Source organism: Triticum dicoccoides, chromosome 7B, assembly GCF_002162155.2.
Source record: "Triticum dicoccoides isolate Atlit2015 ecotype Zavitan chromosome 7B, WEW_v2.0, whole genome shotgun sequence".
Classification (NCBI taxonomy): Eukaryota; Viridiplantae; Streptophyta; class Magnoliopsida; order Poales; family Poaceae; genus Triticum; species Triticum dicoccoides.
Window position 1 is genome coordinate 383,319,115 of NC_041393.1, and position 18,615 is coordinate 383,337,729.

The window sequence follows — 18,615 nt, forward strand, 5'->3', positions numbered from 1 at the left end:
AAGAAGATTTGCAAGACGACACATGCGTAGACACTCAACGTAGTTGTGTTGATGATGAGCATGTCTCCCCTAGTGCACCATCACAGGTGCTCCCTCTAACTTGGCACTGTTATATGTGGATGCATGTTATGTATGATGTCTAGCTTGTATTGCTTCTAGTTTTGTTGAATTCCATCTTCTTACTTTACACATTATACCTGTGAATAAGACACGTGTTCCTGTTTCTAGAACATACAATATCTGTCTATCACTCCATGTTCTTACATCAAAGTACTACTGTTGTGTAACCTGCAGCAATCACTTATCATAAGACACGTTTGACTTGGGAGTGTGATATAGGTTACATCTCGCATTCTTTTCTAGCTTGTACTACTTCTAATTTGTTGAAATGACACTTATGACGAGACAGTTTTAACTTGATAGAGTGATATTCGTTGCATCTTTCATATGGTTTCTAGATTTCATTGCTTCTAATTTGTTGAAATGCCTTCTGCTTAGTTTACACATCATAGCTATGAATATGCAATGTTGTCCACACATTCAATCGTCCTATCATGCGGTCACCTTACATTAAAGTAGTGCTCATTAGCATCCTGCATCAACAAGTTCTGAAAAGCGAAGTTTTATTCATTTTTCTTGTGGGTTTGACTTGACAAGGCAATACAATTAAGAAATATGAAGGAAACAAAATAAGGTAGGGACTGAGGCGGTCTTCCGGCGAAACCGGCATCCTAGGTGCTTTCTCTAGCTTGGCAGTGTGATATTGTCTTGCATGTTGCATACAGTGTCTCACTTGTATTGCTTGTAATTCGATTAAATTACTTCTGCTTAGTTTACACAAATAGTTGTGAATATGCCATGATGTCCTGTTTTTCGTACATATTCCATCCTCGTATCATGTGTTTGCCTTACATCAAGGTTGTGATTCTCAGTATCATGCATGAATGAGTTCTGAAGAGTGAATTTTATTGCTTTTTCTTGTCGATTTTACTTGACAATGCAAAATCAATAAAGCAGAAGGAAATTAGCAAGGCAGTGGATAAAGGTGCTCCTTCCAAACGGAGGGCCTCTACAGATTCTACTCCGCCACCCCCCACCCCACCTCCCAAGAAGATTTGCAAGACAACACATTCATAGACACTCAAAGTAGATGTGTTGATGATGAGCACGTCCCCCATTGTCCACCATCACACGTGCTCCCTCTAACATTGCACTGTTATATGTGGTTGCATGTTATGTATGATGTCTAGCTTGTATTGCTTCTAATTTTGTTGAATTCCATCTTCTTACTTTACACATTATACTTGTGAATAAGACATGTGTTCCTGTTTCTAGAACATACAATATTTGTCTATCACACCATGTTCTTACATGAAAGTACTACTGTTGTGTAACCTGCAACAATCACTTTTCACAAGACACGTTTAATTTGGGAGTCTGTTATAGTTTACATCTCGCATTATTTTCTAGCTTGTACTACCAATTTGTTGAAATGGCACTAATGACGAGACAGTTTTAACTTGGTAGAGTGATATTCGTTGCGTCTTACATATGGTGTCTAGCTTTCATTGCTTCTAATTTGTTGAAATGCCTTCTGCTTAGTTTACACATCATAAGCTGTGAATATGCAATGGCACTAATGACGAGAGACCTTTAACTTGGTACTTTGGTAGTGTGATGTTGTTTGCATCTTGCATATGATTTATTTCTTGTACTGCTTCACATTTGTTTAAACACCAGTTATAATGAGACACTGTTAACTTGGTAGAGCGATATTTTTAGCATCTTGCATACCTTCCATTGCATTGCTTCTAATTTATTGAAATGCCTTCTGCTTAGTTTACACATCATAGTTCTGATTATCTCATGTAGTCATGTTTTTCGTACATATTACATCCTCCTATCATGTGGTTGTCTAACATCAAAGTTCAATTCGTCTGTATCACGCATCAATTTGTTCTGAAGAACTAAATTTGTATTCCTTTTTCTTGTCAGCTTGACTTAACATGGCACAGAGAAAGAGGAAGGAACATGGAATGACACGGGATGGTGTTGGTACTAAGGACACACGGAAACGGAAGCGGCCGAATTATGCAGATTCTGCTGGAACTGATGGTGCAATAAAGGGTCAAAGTCTAGCGGAAAATTGTACAAATGTGGTATCCCGTGCTACATGAGTTGCAAAACAAGCCAAACAGAAACTAATAGCTACCACCAAACAAGCAGAGACAGGCCTACTTGTTGCAACACCTTCCACAGTACCACCAGCTGCACGAGTTACTGTTTGACAACTTAGCTAGGAGCATGTTCCCAAGCTCCCTTGCCACCTGACACTACTTCCGAATCACTCTTGACACAAGACGAGTTGGTAAGATCAGATGAACCTTGTGAGCTTCAACAGCAAGAAGGTAGTTGCTGGAGTCAAGTTACAGTTGCATGCTTCTTTATATGTAGTCTCACGGTTTGATGTACACTAACACTTCCTATGTTCGTTGTTGGACTAGCACCTAGGCGCGAGAGGAAACAAACATCACGGATAATGCTCGATAGGTTAACTAAATCTAGAGGAGGAAGAATGGAGATCCATTTTGAGGAAGGCCACGTGATACTACAGAGTCAGCCAAGTTAGTATCAGAGGCAACGGTTGCCATTAGGTGTCATGCACGTATCCTCCCAACATGGATTTGGTACAGGAATGACAAAGACGACACCCAGTTCAACACCTTCCTCGACCATTTATCTGTAAGTATGGTTATGTATGGAAACTAGTAATATCATCTTGCTCTGTCCCATACTTTCTAGGTTGCTGATAATGAGACTCCCATAATTTTCAACATATGAGGTTCAAGTTGGATAGCCAAGATGATGCAACCAGACAAGCTTGCACCCATGTTTTCAAGTCTGCTCTGCGACAGTATCAGTATAACTTGAGGAATACTCACTTTGAAGGCAAGGCTAACAGTGAACTTGCCCAAACATCTCGAGTGGAAAATATATCAGATGAAGACTGGAGAGGCCTCGTTAAACACTAGTTTGATCCAAAGTATCAAGTACGTTATATGTATGTGATCAGATCACATGTTGAACTCCTATTTACGCATGTGCCTCACAAATCTATCTTCTTGTAGGTGAACTGTTCAAAGAACAAGGCCAACCGTATGAAAGTGAAATTCCAACAGACGACGGGATCTCGAAACTATATTGCACACTATGAGGCTCTTGTAATTAGCTGTTGTTTCACTCTTTTCGTTGTGCCATATTATCAAATCTATATTGACTTGTTCCAAATGTAGAGGAAAGCCCGCAAGGACCAAAAAGTACATGAACCAAATGTTGTGGAAATCTTCAAGGACTGTCACACCAGCAAGACGAAGGGCATGACTACACCAGTCAAAGCCGCCATTGTAAGTCCTTAATCCTCATGCCTTTTAACTACTACTTACTCTGACTCGTGCATTGAACTGCATGGTTTACAGCCAATGTCTATTACTCTTTTCAATTTTATACACAATTGTCTTAGCGTATCATTGCACCTTACAAGGTTTAAAAGAGAGGAGTGATGTTCCTTTCATCTTGATCTGTAATCTAGTTCCGTGTTGGACTTGCCCACACAATGTTACAATTTCCTGTTTGTTTGTTCTTAGTTGTTTTGTGATATGAGTGATGCCATACTATGCTTACCGTATTATAAACTTTGTCGCTTTATCCTTAGATGTCAATACAATGTGAAGAAATAGACAATATATTAGCCATGGTACATGGTCATATGTTTGAAACCTGGCTTTATTATGTACTTTGCAGTAAAATACAACTAATATTTTACACGGGTTCACTAGAATAAGTTCTGTATATAGACCAAAGCTATTTTGTTTGGTTTTGCTGCCTTAATATCTTTTGTTCTTGTACTACTAATGTAAAAAGTAAAAACTCAACTTTTCAGCAAGCTATGAAAAAATGGTGGAACCACCACCTTCTAAAGGTGACGAGGCAACTATAACCACAATGTCACCTCTTGCTGCAGTGGGTCAGTACGTGTGCACTAACAGTGCCAAAAGCACGTTCCTGCATAATACTGGGTTGGTTGTTAAGGCAATCTCGTCCAAACTGCCTCATGATCAAGATATGCAGGCTCAAAACAATGTTATATCTGTGCTCCAGACACAAGTCCATTCCCCAATGGAGACCCTTTGTGAAACAAGGACAGTCATTGTTCGATGTTGTCAAGATATGCATGGTTCTGAAACCAGACTATCAGACATTTGCTTTGTTGTTCAGGAGCCTAGGAGAAATGAAGGTGAAGGGTATGGTGCTCCATCGGACAGTACAACATGAAAGCGTAATAGTCAGGTCAAATGAACTGAGCTTCTGAACTTCTTGTGGTGCATTTATCTGCCAGACTGTTAACTTTTATGCCAACCGTCCTTTTGTTTTATGGTTGTAATTTGTTTTGTTGCAATACAAAAATTGTTCTTAATGTGCAGCCATCGGCTGAAGAAAACAGCAAGCCATTTTTGTATAGTGTAGGGTGTTCCCTATATTTGCACAGGTGGCGAACTTTGATGCCCAGTGGATGTAATCTGTGCAATCGCCTTAATAGCCTAGCGTTAGTTTCGGGCTTATTTATTTCCTAGTCTTCTTTTTGCCCGGTTTGCTAGTGGCCGGAACAACCATGGGCCATATACGGACCGTGGTAACCTTGAGTCTGCTACAGGCCGTAGGATCCATGGGCCTCCTACGGGTCATTGGATAAATGGGCCTCCAACAGTCCGTAGAATCGGTGGGCCTCGGTCCATCGGATAAATGGGTCCACATGGGCCGTAAACGGGCGTAATTGGTATCGAGCCAGCACGGTAACGGGCCATTAACAGGCCGGAATACAGCAAAGGCTTCATTCTGTCACACGCATAATGGGTCATTAATGGGCCAGAATATAAGACAGGCTGGAAATGGCGCAACGGGATAACAGGGCACAAACGGGCCGATTCTAACCACGGGCCGAATTTGGCCCATTAGGGGAATAGGCCATTAACGAGCCGGAAGTAATCGAGGGTCGGAAAGGAGCCCAAGAACATATGGGTCGTCAGTAGGCCGAAAGCTAACACGGGCTGGAAACGGCCCATGTGAATCATGGGTCGTTAATGGGTACAAAGAAGTTTACTGTTCATTATGGGCCAGAGTCACCGTGGGCCACTAAAGGGCCTAAAGATACGAAAGGCCTCATATGGGCCGAAAGACGTCGTGGGCCATACATGGGCCGAAAGTGAAACGGGCTGGTGTTATATGCCACGGCCCACATGACGATGTTGGGCTGATTTCGGGAAGGCCCTAATGGGCCATGAGTTATCGGCCGTAAAATGGGCTATATGCGAACAGACCATTAACAGGCTTTTCATGGGCCGGCCCGCTAACTTTTGACCAAGTCAAACGGGCCGTCCTTTGTAAGCTAAATGGGCCAATGTTGGGCCTTCGCACGTGTCGACATATCATAGGCGCCTATCTGACCCAATGATAAGCTAACACGTGTTTCCTTCGGCCAATGAGAATTTTACACATGGAAAATCACCATTGGTCCGGGCTGTTAACGGGTTATCGGATCAAAAACCGGACCCGATTGCTTAACGGCGACCCGCTACGGTGGATGCCACGTGTTGGTTACCCTTGATGAAAGCACTTCCATGACGCATCATTTATCGTCATGGAAGTGAACACTTCCGTGATGATAATTTTGGCAATGTCATGGAACACTTCTATGACAGCACAAGTATGATTATCTTGATTCTGTCAAAAAATCGTCATGGATGTACATGCATGACAGAAAACGTGACCTACTGTGACAAACACGTATCATCACGGAAGTGTATTTTTTTGTAGTGACTACCACTGACCGACACGAAAAATCGTGACCCGAGTCGAGGCGGTAGTACAAGCGGTACTGGGAGCGGTACTACCACCTACAAGCGGTACTACCGCTGCTAGGCACAGTTCTATCGCTGGCAGCACTCCAAAGCAACGGAGGTTGAAACTCCAAAGAAGCGAAAAGATACGAAGCGTGCAAATGGAGATGTGTACATGTTTATTCCACCCAAACCTTTCTAAAGCGGACCCCCTCTTGATAGTACGGTATTTCCTACGACTCAAGTCCACCGAAAATGAAACAAAGGAAAATAAAGTGTCTTCACTTTAAAACTTCGAGGGGCAGCAATCATCTAGTGCCATATGATGGAATATCGGAAATGCTCAATGCACACGATCAGTCCCCAAAATTATTGTCATCAATCACTAAAACCACTGAGGGAGAAATATGCCCTAACAGGGTTTATCTTTTGTGGATCCATGTAGATCTGATCTTCGTTCGTCTATGTTTGTATGTCTGCAGGTTGAATCCTTCCAATCTAGACTTGTCTTGATCGTCGACGGTTGTTGTTCTGGTGCGCTATCCCTATGGAGGCTTAGCACGATGACTTCTCGACTGTCTACTACAACAAGGTTTACCCGGCTCTCATAAGGGAGGGGTGATAATGGTGGCATGCCTTCGGCTCGCCTAGTGCTTGTTATCGCCTCTAGGTGGTCTACGGAAATGGATCTATTTTTTACTTCTGGTGTGCTTTATACTACCTTGACAGTTGATGAATAGACCAAAAGTTTTCCTAAAAAAAACTTCATCATGTTTAATTAATTTTATAGGAAAAATATCAACATTCACAATATAAAAACAATATCGTTAAATGTGTCATAGGACTAACTTTTATATTGTACTCCATCTGTCCCACGATATAAGACGTTTTTGCGAGCTAAACGTCTTATATTATGGGACGGGGGGAGTACATCTTTAGTATTGCAGATGTTGATATTTTTTAATATAAGTTTGGTCAAACTTTATGAAGCTTGACTTAAGACAAATCTTATGCATGAAGTAAAAAAGAAACGGGGTAGTACGTAACATCTTCCTTGAGTTCCACCACCATCATATCCCATCTAGTACATTCTATTCTACCATACCCATGAATGATAATACACCCAAGTTCCACTACAGCCTCATTTTCCAATATATACCTATACTGCAAAGCATGGGTCCGTCTTCTGCTCCTGCTACATTGACCTACGCAACAAGCGGTCGCGGCTGATCTACACTACTTTCCGATGTGTCCGACCCTTTCTCTGCATTTATTGCTATGGTGACGGGGAGGGCCGGGAATAAATTTTGGGGTTTGTTTCTGTTTAGAAGGCGAAGGAGGTGGAGGATATTGGTTGCGAGTTGTGTACACAAGAACGGCTGCAAACAGAAATGGCGTACGCATCTTGATCAACAAGAGCCTCAAGTATGGAGTGGTAGACGTCAAGAGACATGGGGACCGGATTATCCTGGTCAAGCTGGTGGTTGGGGACTTAGTTCTCAATGTTATCGGCATGTATGTCCCGCAAGTAGGCCACAATGAGAACACCAAGAGGGAGTTATGGGAAGGCCTGGAGGACATGGTTAGGAGTGTACCGATTGGCGAGAAGCTCTTCATAGGAGGAGACCTCAATGGCCACGTGGGTACTTCTAACACGGGTTTTTAAGGGGTGCATGGGGGCTTTGGCTATGGCATCAGCAATCAAGAAGGAGAAGATGTCTTAAGCTTTGATCTAGCCTACGACATGATTGTAGTAACACCGTCTTTAGAAAGAGAGAATCACATTTAGTGACTTTTAGTAGTGGCCAACACCCTAGCCAGATTGATTTCATCCTCTCGAGAAGAGAAGATAGGTGTGCTTGCCCAGATTGTAAGGTGATACCTGGAGAGAGTATTGTCCCTCAGCATAAGTTGGTGGTTGCTGACTTTCGCTTTCGGATTCGTGTCCAATAGGATAAGCATGCCAGAGTCGCTAGAATGAAGTGGTGGAAGCTCAAGGGAGAGGTAGCTCTAGCGTTCAAGGAGAGGGTCACTAAGGAGGGCCCTTGGGAGGAAGGAGGGGATGCGGACAATGTGTAGATGAAGATGGCGACTTGCATTCGTAAGGTGGCCTCGGAGGAGTTTGGAATGTCCAGCAGAAGGAGAAGCGAAGATAAGGATACCTGGTGGTGGAATGATGATGTCCAGAAGGCGATTAAAGAGAAGAAAGATGTTTCAGACACCCATACCTGGATAGAAGTGCAGATAACATAGAGAAGTACAAGATGGCGAAAAAGGCCGCAAAGCAAGCTGCGTATGAGGACCTCTACTAACGGTTAGGCACGAAGAAAGGCAAAAGGGACATCTATAAGATGGCCAAGATTCGAGAGAGGCAGAGAGGGATATTGGCCAAGTCAAATGCATCAAGGACGGAGCAGATCAACTCCTGGTGAAGGACGAGGAGATTAAGCACAGATGGCGGGAGTACTTCGACAAGCTGTTCAATGGGGAGAATGAGAGTTCTACCATTGAACTAGATGACTCCTTTGATGAAACCAACATGCATTTTGTGTGGTGAATCCAGGAGTCTGAGGTCAAGGAGGCTTTAAAAAGGATGAAAGGAGGCAAGGCGATGGGCCCTGATTGTATCCCCATTGAGGTGTGGAAAGGCCTCAAGGACATAGCGATAGTATGGCTAACCAAGCTTTTCAACCTCATTTTTCGGGCAAACAAGCCGGAAGAATGGAGACGGAGTATATTAGTACCAATCTTCAAGAACAAGGGGGTGTTCAGAGTTGTACTAATTAACGTGGAATTAAGTTGATGAGCCATACAATGAAGCTATGGGAGAGAGTCATTGAGCACCGCTTAAGAAGAATGACAAGCGTGACCAAAAGTCAGTTTGGTTTCATGCCTGGGAGGTCAACCATGGAAGCCATTTTCTTGGTATGACAACTTATGGAGAGATACAAGGAGCAAAAGAAGGATTCTCATATGGCATTCATTAACTTGGAGAAGGCCTATGATAAGATACAGCAGAATGTCATGTGGTGGGCCTTGGAGAAACACAAAGTCCCAGCAAAGTACATTGCCCTCATTAAGGACATGTACGATAATGTTGTGACAAGTGTTCGAACAAGTGATGTCGACACTGATGACTTCTCGATTAAGATAGGACTGCATCAGGGGTCAGCTTTGAGCCCTTATCTTTTTGCCTTGGCGATGGATGAGGTCACAAGGGATATACAAGGATATATACCATGGTGTATGCTCTTTGCGGATGATGTGGTGCTAGTTGACAGTAGTCGGACGGAGGTAAATAGGAAGTTAGAGTTATGAAGACAAACCTTGGAATCGAAAGGGTTTAGGCTTAGTAGAACTAAAACCGAGTACGTGATGTGCGGTTTCAGTACTACTAGGTGTGAGGAGGAGATTAGCCTTGATGGGCAGGTGGTGCCTCAGAAGGACAACTTTCGATATTTGGGGTCAATGTTGCAGGAGGATGGGGGTATTGATGAAGATGTGAACTATCGAATCAAAGCCAGATGGATGAAGTGGCGCCAAACTTCTGGCATTCTGTGTGACAAGAGAGTGACACAAAAGCTAAAAGGCAAGTTTTACGGGATGGTGGTTCGGCCTGCAATGTTGTATGGCGTTGAGTGTCGGCCGACTAAAAGGTGACATGTTCAAAAATTAGGTGTGGCGGAGATGCGTATGTTGAGATGGATGTGTGGCCACACAAGGAATGATCGAGTCTGGAATGATGGTATACGAGATAGAGTTGGGGTAGCACCAATTGAAGAGAAGCTTGTCCAACATCGTCTGAGATGGTTTGGGCATATTCAGTGCGGGCTCTAGAAGCTCCGGTGCACAACGGACGGCTAAAGCGTGCGGAGTCGGGGTAGACCGGATTTGACATGGGAGAAGTTCGTTAAGAGAGACCTGAAGGATTGGAGTATCACCAAAGTACTGGCTATGGACATGGGTGCGTGGAAGCTTGTTGTCCATGTGCCAGAGTCATGAGTTGGTCGCGAGATCTTATGGGTTTCACCTCTAGCCTACCCCAACTTGTTTGGGACTAAAGGCTTTGTTGTTATTGTTGTTGTTGTTGTTGTTGTTGTTGTTGTTGTTGTTGTTGCTGCTGCTGCTGCTGTTGTTGTTGTTGTTCGGCGATGGCGACATGATGGTATCCTGATGATACTTCTATGTGCCGTCGTGAGGCATGTGGAAGGTGGTGTCCCACATCAGGTTCTTTGGGTCTGGCTATTTTTCCTACAGGTTTGTCTCAGTCATGTGGAATGAACAAAGTGGTTGTGCGTTCGACTACAGTTTGGACCGACGAAGGTTTGCCAGCCTCGGCCTCATCGACCGACACTAGGGCGTTCTGCATGCCCTCTTTGGTGTTTTCTTCTCCGGGACTGCGATTTGCAACGCAAATCATGGGTGTCGACGTCTTCTGGTCTACATCAACGACTTCCGGGGTCATTGCTTATACAACTTCCTTAGTTTAAACAAGTTTGATATGCTGAGACGGAGGTGGTAGCAAACTTTGCTCACGTTGCCCGTTGATGGATGCGGGAGGAAGAAGACATCAACACCATCAAGTATTTGGAATTTTGGATATAATTTCTATATGTTTTAAAAGTATTTGTGCCTTTAGCCTTTTTTGATAAAAGAAAGAAACTAGCATATAGTACACAACTAGAGCAAACACAATATGTGCAATTAAAAACCGACTTCTAGTAAACTACACAATATATATACATTTGTTTTAATAAACGACTCACCTTACACGATATTTCTCGAGTTTGTGTTGCAGTTGTCTTTTAATCTACCGCTTTCTTTCTCTCTGCTCTTATCTCTCATCCAACTCAACAAAAATATAGGGAAATCTAATAACACCCGAACGTCAGGTACGAGCACATGGAAAATCAAATGTTTTTTATGACAAGCTTAGTGACGCAAGGATGACAACTTTAGTTGGCAAGTATGGCAACTTCGTGCTTCAGTTTATTTTTGACAGAAAATTACCGTGTGTGTCAACTTACTTGTCATCCTTCCGGTACTAGAACTGTCATAGAAAACGTTTGATTTATCATGCCTGTACCGGTACGGGTACTTGTCATTCCAGAAACATAATATCACTTTAATACTTACAGCCTGCTTACATCATCTTATTGTACACGTCTTCTAACTTTAGGCGTCTCCTGACGCTAGCAAAGGAAAACCTGCATCATTCTCTCGACCCACACTAAGCCTTACTTTTCTCTTCCTCTCGAGGAAATTAGCATCTCTAGGTGCTTTGCTTGGAGCAACAAAGCGCAGGAGTAGAGTACAAGTCACCGTTAATACTACTACTTGTTTAGTATAGTACCACCACCCAAATTAAATTACTACCCAACATCTTACACAGACAGACACACGAATCGAGGGATGGTGGCATCATCTCATCACCAACTGTAAAAGGTTGAAATGCCCATCTTTTGCTTCCAGCAGTGTTTGTGCTTCGCTTTAAGTACAGGTCGCACTCAACCTGATTCCCAACCAAACCATGCACTCTACTCATCCATCTTTGACCACTCAGTCAGCAGCATGCCAGTACATGCCAACAATGTTAGCACTTATTAGCAGCATTGCCCAAGCAACCATGGGAAAACACGCAACAACAAAGCTCGAGTCTCAGGAAATTTCGGGGATTGTCACAGAGGCCACAGTTTTCATTAGTCGGAGGGGAATGTTCGGTGTTCCAAACGGGGCCTGAAAAATCTCAAAAAAACAAAGGACCTGATCTAATGACGTCAATCGAAATTCGCATCAACACCAGCAGTATAGCATGGCAATGCTTGGTTGTTGCTCTTTGATAATAGCACATTGACATATGTAACATTGGATAATTTGCACTGCAAGTGTACCACGAGTGGAGTTAAGCAATGCCGATGTCAGTCCATACATGTTCCAGTTCCACAAATCAGATTAGAATTATCCCACGGACGAGAAAAGAGAATAAACTATATCAATCAGCCGCCCCGTGCCTCCCTCCTGGTAGCGTCATGGAGGATGTCGATGTCAACCCCGTCCTGCGGAAGCAGTACGTAACGCACCACAGATCCCCTGATGAAGCAGTTCCGCACCGATAGCTGCCAACAGGAATTGTCAGATTAGCGTGTGCAAATGAGATCAATGTTAGTACTACTTTACTAGTTTGCATAGTAGCGACGAACAGATGCATCCGAGTGTTTTCCAGATATACTAATTGACCGGCCGAGTATGACAAGAGTGGCGTAACATACATGGTTTGTTGACCAAACACGGACATGAAAGATATCTGGCATACAGGCAACTATCACGGCCAACAAAACATTACACTATATGATACTAGCTTCACCTTTGGGAATACCCCATGTATTATGCACTCGTCCTTTTATTCACTATAAGCTACCTAGGGGTTAAGCTCTCACAATCAATTAAGGTGTACAATTTGAGATTTTGCCCCAAGACTTTGACTTGGTCACTCAGTGGGTCCCTTTGGTCACTACATGGGATTTACTTTTTGTCACTGCATGGGATGTCGGTTAGACTAGGCATTTGGTCTAACCAAATCGATCAGTTCGGTTCTTCAATTAATAAAGAAATTTGGTTCCTTCGTATATGTGATGACTGGTCGGTTACTCCACAAATGCAAAACCAATTGATTTTTGCACCTAGAACTCGGTTCAGCCCTCAGTCATGACTGAAGAGGACCGCTATTTTCTGGGTGGAACAAATCAGGAGTCAAATCTTAATAAGCAAGACACGATGGAACATACAAGCAGAAATCAAGCACTGGCAAGAATGGTAGGAAGAAGGAAATGCCAGAAATCATTGCAGGCGAGCCGCCGGCCGCTATGCGAGTGCTATGAATGCTATCATCGGCCATGAAGGAGCCATGGCCATCGCGCATGGAAGCCATGTGAAGCCATGTGAACGACAGGACACTGTGCGTTAGGAGATCCAGGCACAACATTCGGCCATGAAGGACAGAAGGAGCCATGGCCACAGCCGCGTACAAGTCATGGACACTGGCGGTTGCTGGGACTATGCGAGGTAGGAGAACGGAGGTGGCCGCGCTACGGTGAAGAATGGAACGCACTAGGATTGGGGGTTGCGTACGTTTCGGCGGATGTAAGGTTACATAGGTGTAGTTGGTAGATGGGCTATTGCCTATTCGGCTTAGTTTGCTAGGCCTTGATGCAATATCTCAGTCCAATGAGCTAAGTTCGGTTTTGAACATTGGTAACCTTTTTCAACTTTGGTCTTGGTTTTCTCGATCCAGTTTTGGGTTCACGGTTTTTCTTCCCACCCCTACCGGACACTTGTTACACCTAGCCTGGTATGATCTCCCGTGTCACTTAGTTGCCCTTTTCGGCGGTGTGTGTCGGTTGCACATGTGTTTGCTTAATTGGGGTCCTTAGGAGAGACGAGAAGGGTCACTTTGCTACTTGCGACAGGAGAATGTGGCGTCGGTTCATTGGACTGTTGTGTCGCTCTATCTTTCTGTTCTAGCTTCCCTTCAAGTCCATGTTGTTCCGCACCTATTGCATCAACGAGATTGGGCAGAGTGTAGACGTCGTCCGCTCCTCCGTGTTGAACCTCGACCTATTGCATCAACAAGATTGGGCAGAGTGTAGACGTCGTCCGCTCCTCCGTGTTGGACCTCGACTGTTTCAGCATGGCCTTCAAGCTCGCCGAGTTCACCACCTTCTATTCACCGTTGACACTCTAAACCGGTGTAATGCCGCCACAACGGATGAATGATTCCTTGGCCTCGTGGGTGCTGATGTTGGTGGTATAGGCACAGATAGTTCAACTTGACAAGGATGAAGGAGGAAGAAGGCCAAGTTCAGTGTCGACATCATGGAGCCCAAGGTTGGGTTCCACATTACCGAGGCCACCAGAATATGTTGCGAGTCCAGCGAGTATGTGTAGGAACTACTTCATGTCGTGTGACTGCATTTCGATTAGCTCATTGACCATCCTTTATTTTCCCTTTTGTTGTGATCCTTCTTTTAGTTTTGGTTTGGTTTGGGGATAGACAATGAGGAGAGGTCCTGTCATTCGGAATCCTAAGATTCAATGTTGATGGGATGTTTGGTCGATGGGTTTTGGTCAACCTGTTTCCGTTTTGATTTAATGGATCTTTGGGCTGTGGTTGTTGCGATGGCACGCACATGCTATGTGTTCTTCTTGCGTTGGGGAGCATGGTGCCGTCTGTCACTTTATTAAGGGCGGTGTCTTACGATTTTGTTGTTATTTCTCTGCGTTTGTTGGTTGGAATCCTTCGGTTTCTTTGTTCTTGTGTTGCCTAGGCTTTTGTTCTTGTGTATGTGGCTGACCGTGTTCTACCAATACAAGGAACACTGAAGCAACCAGAGAGACGCTCGGAGGCAAGCGGTGCGGCATAGCGCCCATACGCTTATAGTAACAAGCAATGTTCACTCATGGTTATCTACTCTAAATACCAATGAGAGAAGTTCAAAAGGGTATCCACTCTGAAATACCTGCACGGAATATCGTTAGTTCAACTTACCTGCCCAAAAGGAGAACTACATATCTACAATACTAGATCAGTGCATTATATGCTATCCAAAATGGCATGCATCGCCCATTTGGTTGTATGGCGAAAAGGATATTCCAGCCATTGTTTTTAAGGCGTCTGTAAGGCGACAGGGGCGCCCTCTGATGGCAAGGCGTCGAGCCTGGCCTAGACAGCTTCGTAAAGCATTCACTTTAGACCGTAGGGTATATGAATCGTCTTCCTAGGCATGCAAGGTTGTGCCTTGGGCCAGATCAGATGCCATTGGCTGCTCCCACGCGGGGAAGAGTGGCCCAAGCGGGAAACTTTCGCGGGAAAGATTGGGCCCACGCGCAACCGCAAACAGGTACCAGGCGGAGGGCGGGAGAGAGGATCGAACAAATCGTCCAATCCACGTGAGAGGGATTCCTTTTCTCCTCTCTGACCTTTGGCGGCGGTCCTCCACGGCTCCGATCTGTGCCTCTCCTCTCCGGGCTCAGCTCCCCCTCCTCCTCTGGCGCAACAGCAAGGTGTGGCTCCCATTCTAGTCTCGCTTCTCACCTGCCCTTCTCTGCTTTTATTCCACCCCTCCAATACTCTGTTTCTCCGTGCAGTGTAGCTAGATGTGCTTGGCTGCTTGCCTGTTCCTTCTCTTCATCCATTTCCTCCCAAATCTGCTTCTCCATCCACAAGGCAGCAGCCCCAGCACCTCTTCTCTCCTTCCCCATGTTTGATCCGGTTGCTCTAGTGATTTGGCTCTTCTCTCTTTTTATTTCACGGCTGATTGGGCCTTCTCTCAGTGTTGCTGCAGTAGCCAGGTGTCCTCATGGATCCTGTGGCCGGTAATGCTTATGATCTATTCAACGATCCTAGGAGAAGAGCTACATCCGACGATCCAGCTTGGAAGTATGGGTTCTGGCCAGATTTAGAGAGGAAAGATTTACTCCAGTGTACACTGTGTGGCAAGATAGTCCATGATGGAGTGAGAAGGCTGAAGCAGCACCTTTCTGGGGGTTCTAGTGATGTGGATAAGTGTCCTGAGGCATCCATGGAGATTAGGATAGAGATGCGCAATTCCTTAAACACATATGTATGTACAGTTTATTATGTTAATGCTAGTTGTTAAATCTCCTAATTGTTTGCCATATATTGTATATGTATGTGTCTAAGGCGTCGCCTCGCCTTACGTTTTAGCGCCTCGCCTCGCCTTACAAACATTGATTCCAGCACAATGTTAGCTTTTAAACCACAAGGTTCACACAACAATTCAATTCCAACTGTTCAGATTGTTACATGTGTAACGTGTACTGGGATTAAGGGACCAACATTTCCTGTGCAGGTAGTAACAACACCTTCTATAACATGTTATAAACCAGGTGAAGCACTCATTACCAATCTACAAAATTTGTTGCATGTATGCGGCTAGAATCTTAACCTTATGAAATTACCTGGCATTATTATTACAAGAAGCTTAACGTACCAAGATCAAACGAGTTCTACCAGATTTTTTGGTACAGCACGAGCTAACCATGTCTGGTTAACACTAGAGGCACTAGTTTAAAACTTAACTGAATCAACATATGAGGTATGTGAAACATAACACAGAGACCCACTAGAAACACTCGTTTAAGACTTTAACTGAATCAACATATAGAATATACGGAATATAATCAGGTCGCACGCGTGATGCCTTACTTTTTATTTCTACCATGTCTTTAGAGCTTTAGACTAAAATTGTATGTTTTTCAGGAAGCGTGGATACCATCCAGTTAGACAACACCCCTGAATTGAGCTCTAACTAATGATATTAAGGTAGACTGCTAGGAAGTTGAATGACGCAGAGCAATCATCACTGGTATATAACTTACAATTAGATTGCTTGCTTAAAGCTACTCTTTTGGTATTTACTTCCAAGATAAACCTTAACCATTGCAACAAAAATCTGGAATCACAAGTCTACGATCCCAACAGGAACCACCACTACACTGTTTCCTAAGTCAACGAACACACCTTGCAGCCTATAACAAGAGTATGACACAAAAACAATCACCTAAGCAGCAAGATATTGGGTTAGTCTTCATCTAGGGAATCAAGCGATCCATACAGCGCTCTACTAAAACAGGCAGGCAGCTTATAGGCATTGACTAATTACGCACTGGCATAGGCCGGATGAAGATGATCATACCATGTGGGGATACTTGTCCTGGTCGACGACCCGAGTGTTCTCGAGCTTGATGTTGAGGTACTGATCCACCGAGTGGAGCGTGCCGCGGATGGCCAGGTCGTTCTTGAGCTCCACCGTAACCTCCTTCCCGACGAGCTCCTTGAAGTAGGAGAAGAACAGCTGTACAACAAACGAGCACCAAATCAACCATGCCGGCTTCAGGACCTGGCTCAAAAGCCTGAGCTACTCACCATATTGGCTTCAGAAAGCTCGCCGCCGATCCACCGGAGGGGGGAGGACGCTGGTCGGCAGAGCCAGGCGGTGGTTGACGGAGTTGGGGCGCCGCCGCCGGATGGGGGTGGTGAAGGGTGGGAGAGGGAGATTGAGTGGGAGGGACTCTGGTTTGTGGGAGACGGACGACGAGAACCCTAGGCTAGCGTCGCGGGCTGCTTGGGCGGACAAGGCCCAACCTGCTCTTTTGACGACTTGTTTTTTTCACGACGACCGACTAACTTTTGTTTGTTTTTTTAGCAAATCCGACCGCTGTTCGGCGATTTTTTCACCGGGGGAGACTTCTTCGAGGAAGCAGCAACTCACACCTTTGGGGAGCCTGGTAAATGGGCCGACCCACATACTGCTCGGCGAGTTTTATCTTTTTTGTTTTATATACTACTTAAATTTTCAATATTACCTACAAAAACTTAAATTTTCAGTTAAGTTCAGGAAATTAAAAAAATAATGAAAACGTTCAAAAATGTGAACAATTTTATAAAACATATAGTAATAAAAATATGTTCAGGTGTTTCGAAAAAATGCACGTGATATTATAAAAAAAGGTTAACCATGTATTTAAAAAATGTTAAACATCTACAGAAAATGTTCCTAATGTATACGACAAAATGTACAACGGATATGAAAACATCGAAATGTAAAACATACATGAAAAAAGTAGACATCAAAACATAGAAAAAATGTTAATTATGTATAAAAATGTTAAACTGGTATAAAAGAATGTTCTTGGTGTGTAGGAAAAATGTACAATGTACATGAAAAAAGTAGACACCAAGGCATATATTGGGGAAAATGTATTTTTGAAAAATGTTAAGCGTGTATAATAAATGTACATTGTGCGTAAAGAAGAGTAGACACGTGTTGAATTTTTTTTTAAATAAACAAATGAAAACTGGAAAGAAGAAAGAAAACTGACAAAAACAAAGAAAAGAAAAAAAATGAGAACAAAATTGTGCCTAACATGAGAAACAGAAAAAACTTGTCCTACAGTAAAGGGTCGGACCAGTAGAGCGCTCACGAGAGGCGAGATTGAACTTCACCTCGCAAATGGGTGATACATAGCTCTAGCGACTAACTGGAGGGTACCCCTTCGCGAGGACCTCTAGGGGTCACTCGGGACGCTTCTGCGTTGACAAATGGTGCACCCGGCCGCCGTCAGATGTTGCGCGCTTGGCACACCTGCGGGGACGTCTTTTTTTTATTCATTTCTGCATGCATTTTGGAATTTTTTTGATTTGGGGGTGGATTCTGCTTGTTTTTCCTAGGTTTTTGTGGGAAAATACTTTTTTTTTCTTTTTTATCGTGTGAAGCACTCCGTGTGAAAAGCAAAGTTGTGCTTCACAGTGAAGCGCAAACATGCTTTTCACTTTCGGGAAGCACAGAAATCACAACTTTGCTTTTTTGAAAAGTAAAAAAGCATACTTGTGCTTCTGTGAGAAGCACAACTATCCTTCTCGGAAATGGTTCACGAAAAGTGAAAAGTACAATTGTATTTCCGTTTTTCGAGCTTCTGTTTTTTGTTTTTTTCGTTTCTTTGTTTCCATTGGGGGGGGGGCGTCCAAACCTATTAACATGGGATCTATTTTAGAGGATCTTGACGTGAGAAACACAACGATGAAAATGATTTGGGTGTGCGGTTTAAGAGATAATACATTTATAAAAAAACACGAAACTCTCAGGTTGCGACAAGTGCTACACATGCAATGAGCCATTCATCACCATAAGAGAAGATGAGA

The 18,615-nt window shown here is 43.8% G+C and overlaps 1 protein-coding gene across 1 annotated transcript; it reads right to left on the bottom strand.

Moving 5' to 3' along the window:
- Window positions 1–11,679: 11,679 nt before the first annotated feature.
- Window positions 11,680–17,038, bottom strand: LOC119339034 (sm-like protein LSM2). The gene is made up of 3 exons (XM_037611220.1): window positions 16,840–17,038; window positions 16,610–16,768; window positions 11,680–12,010 (listed from the first exon to the last, which is right to left on the bottom strand). Exons 1-3 carry the CDS (start codon window positions 16,840–16,842, stop codon window positions 11,891–11,893), a joined length of 282 nt encoding a protein of 93 aa, XP_037467117.1. The 5' UTR covers window positions 16,843–17,038; the 3' UTR covers window positions 11,680–11,890.
- Between the last annotated feature and the right edge of the window lie 1,577 nt (window positions 17,039–18,615).

Bases quoted from the DNA above. Each gene is read 5' to 3' on its own strand.
- LOC119339034 (XM_037611220.1), bottom strand. The intron at 12,011-16,609 runs GTATGATCATCT...TCCTGTTGGCAG, and splicing joins AGGACAAGTATCCCCACATG to CTATCGGTGCGGAACTGCTT.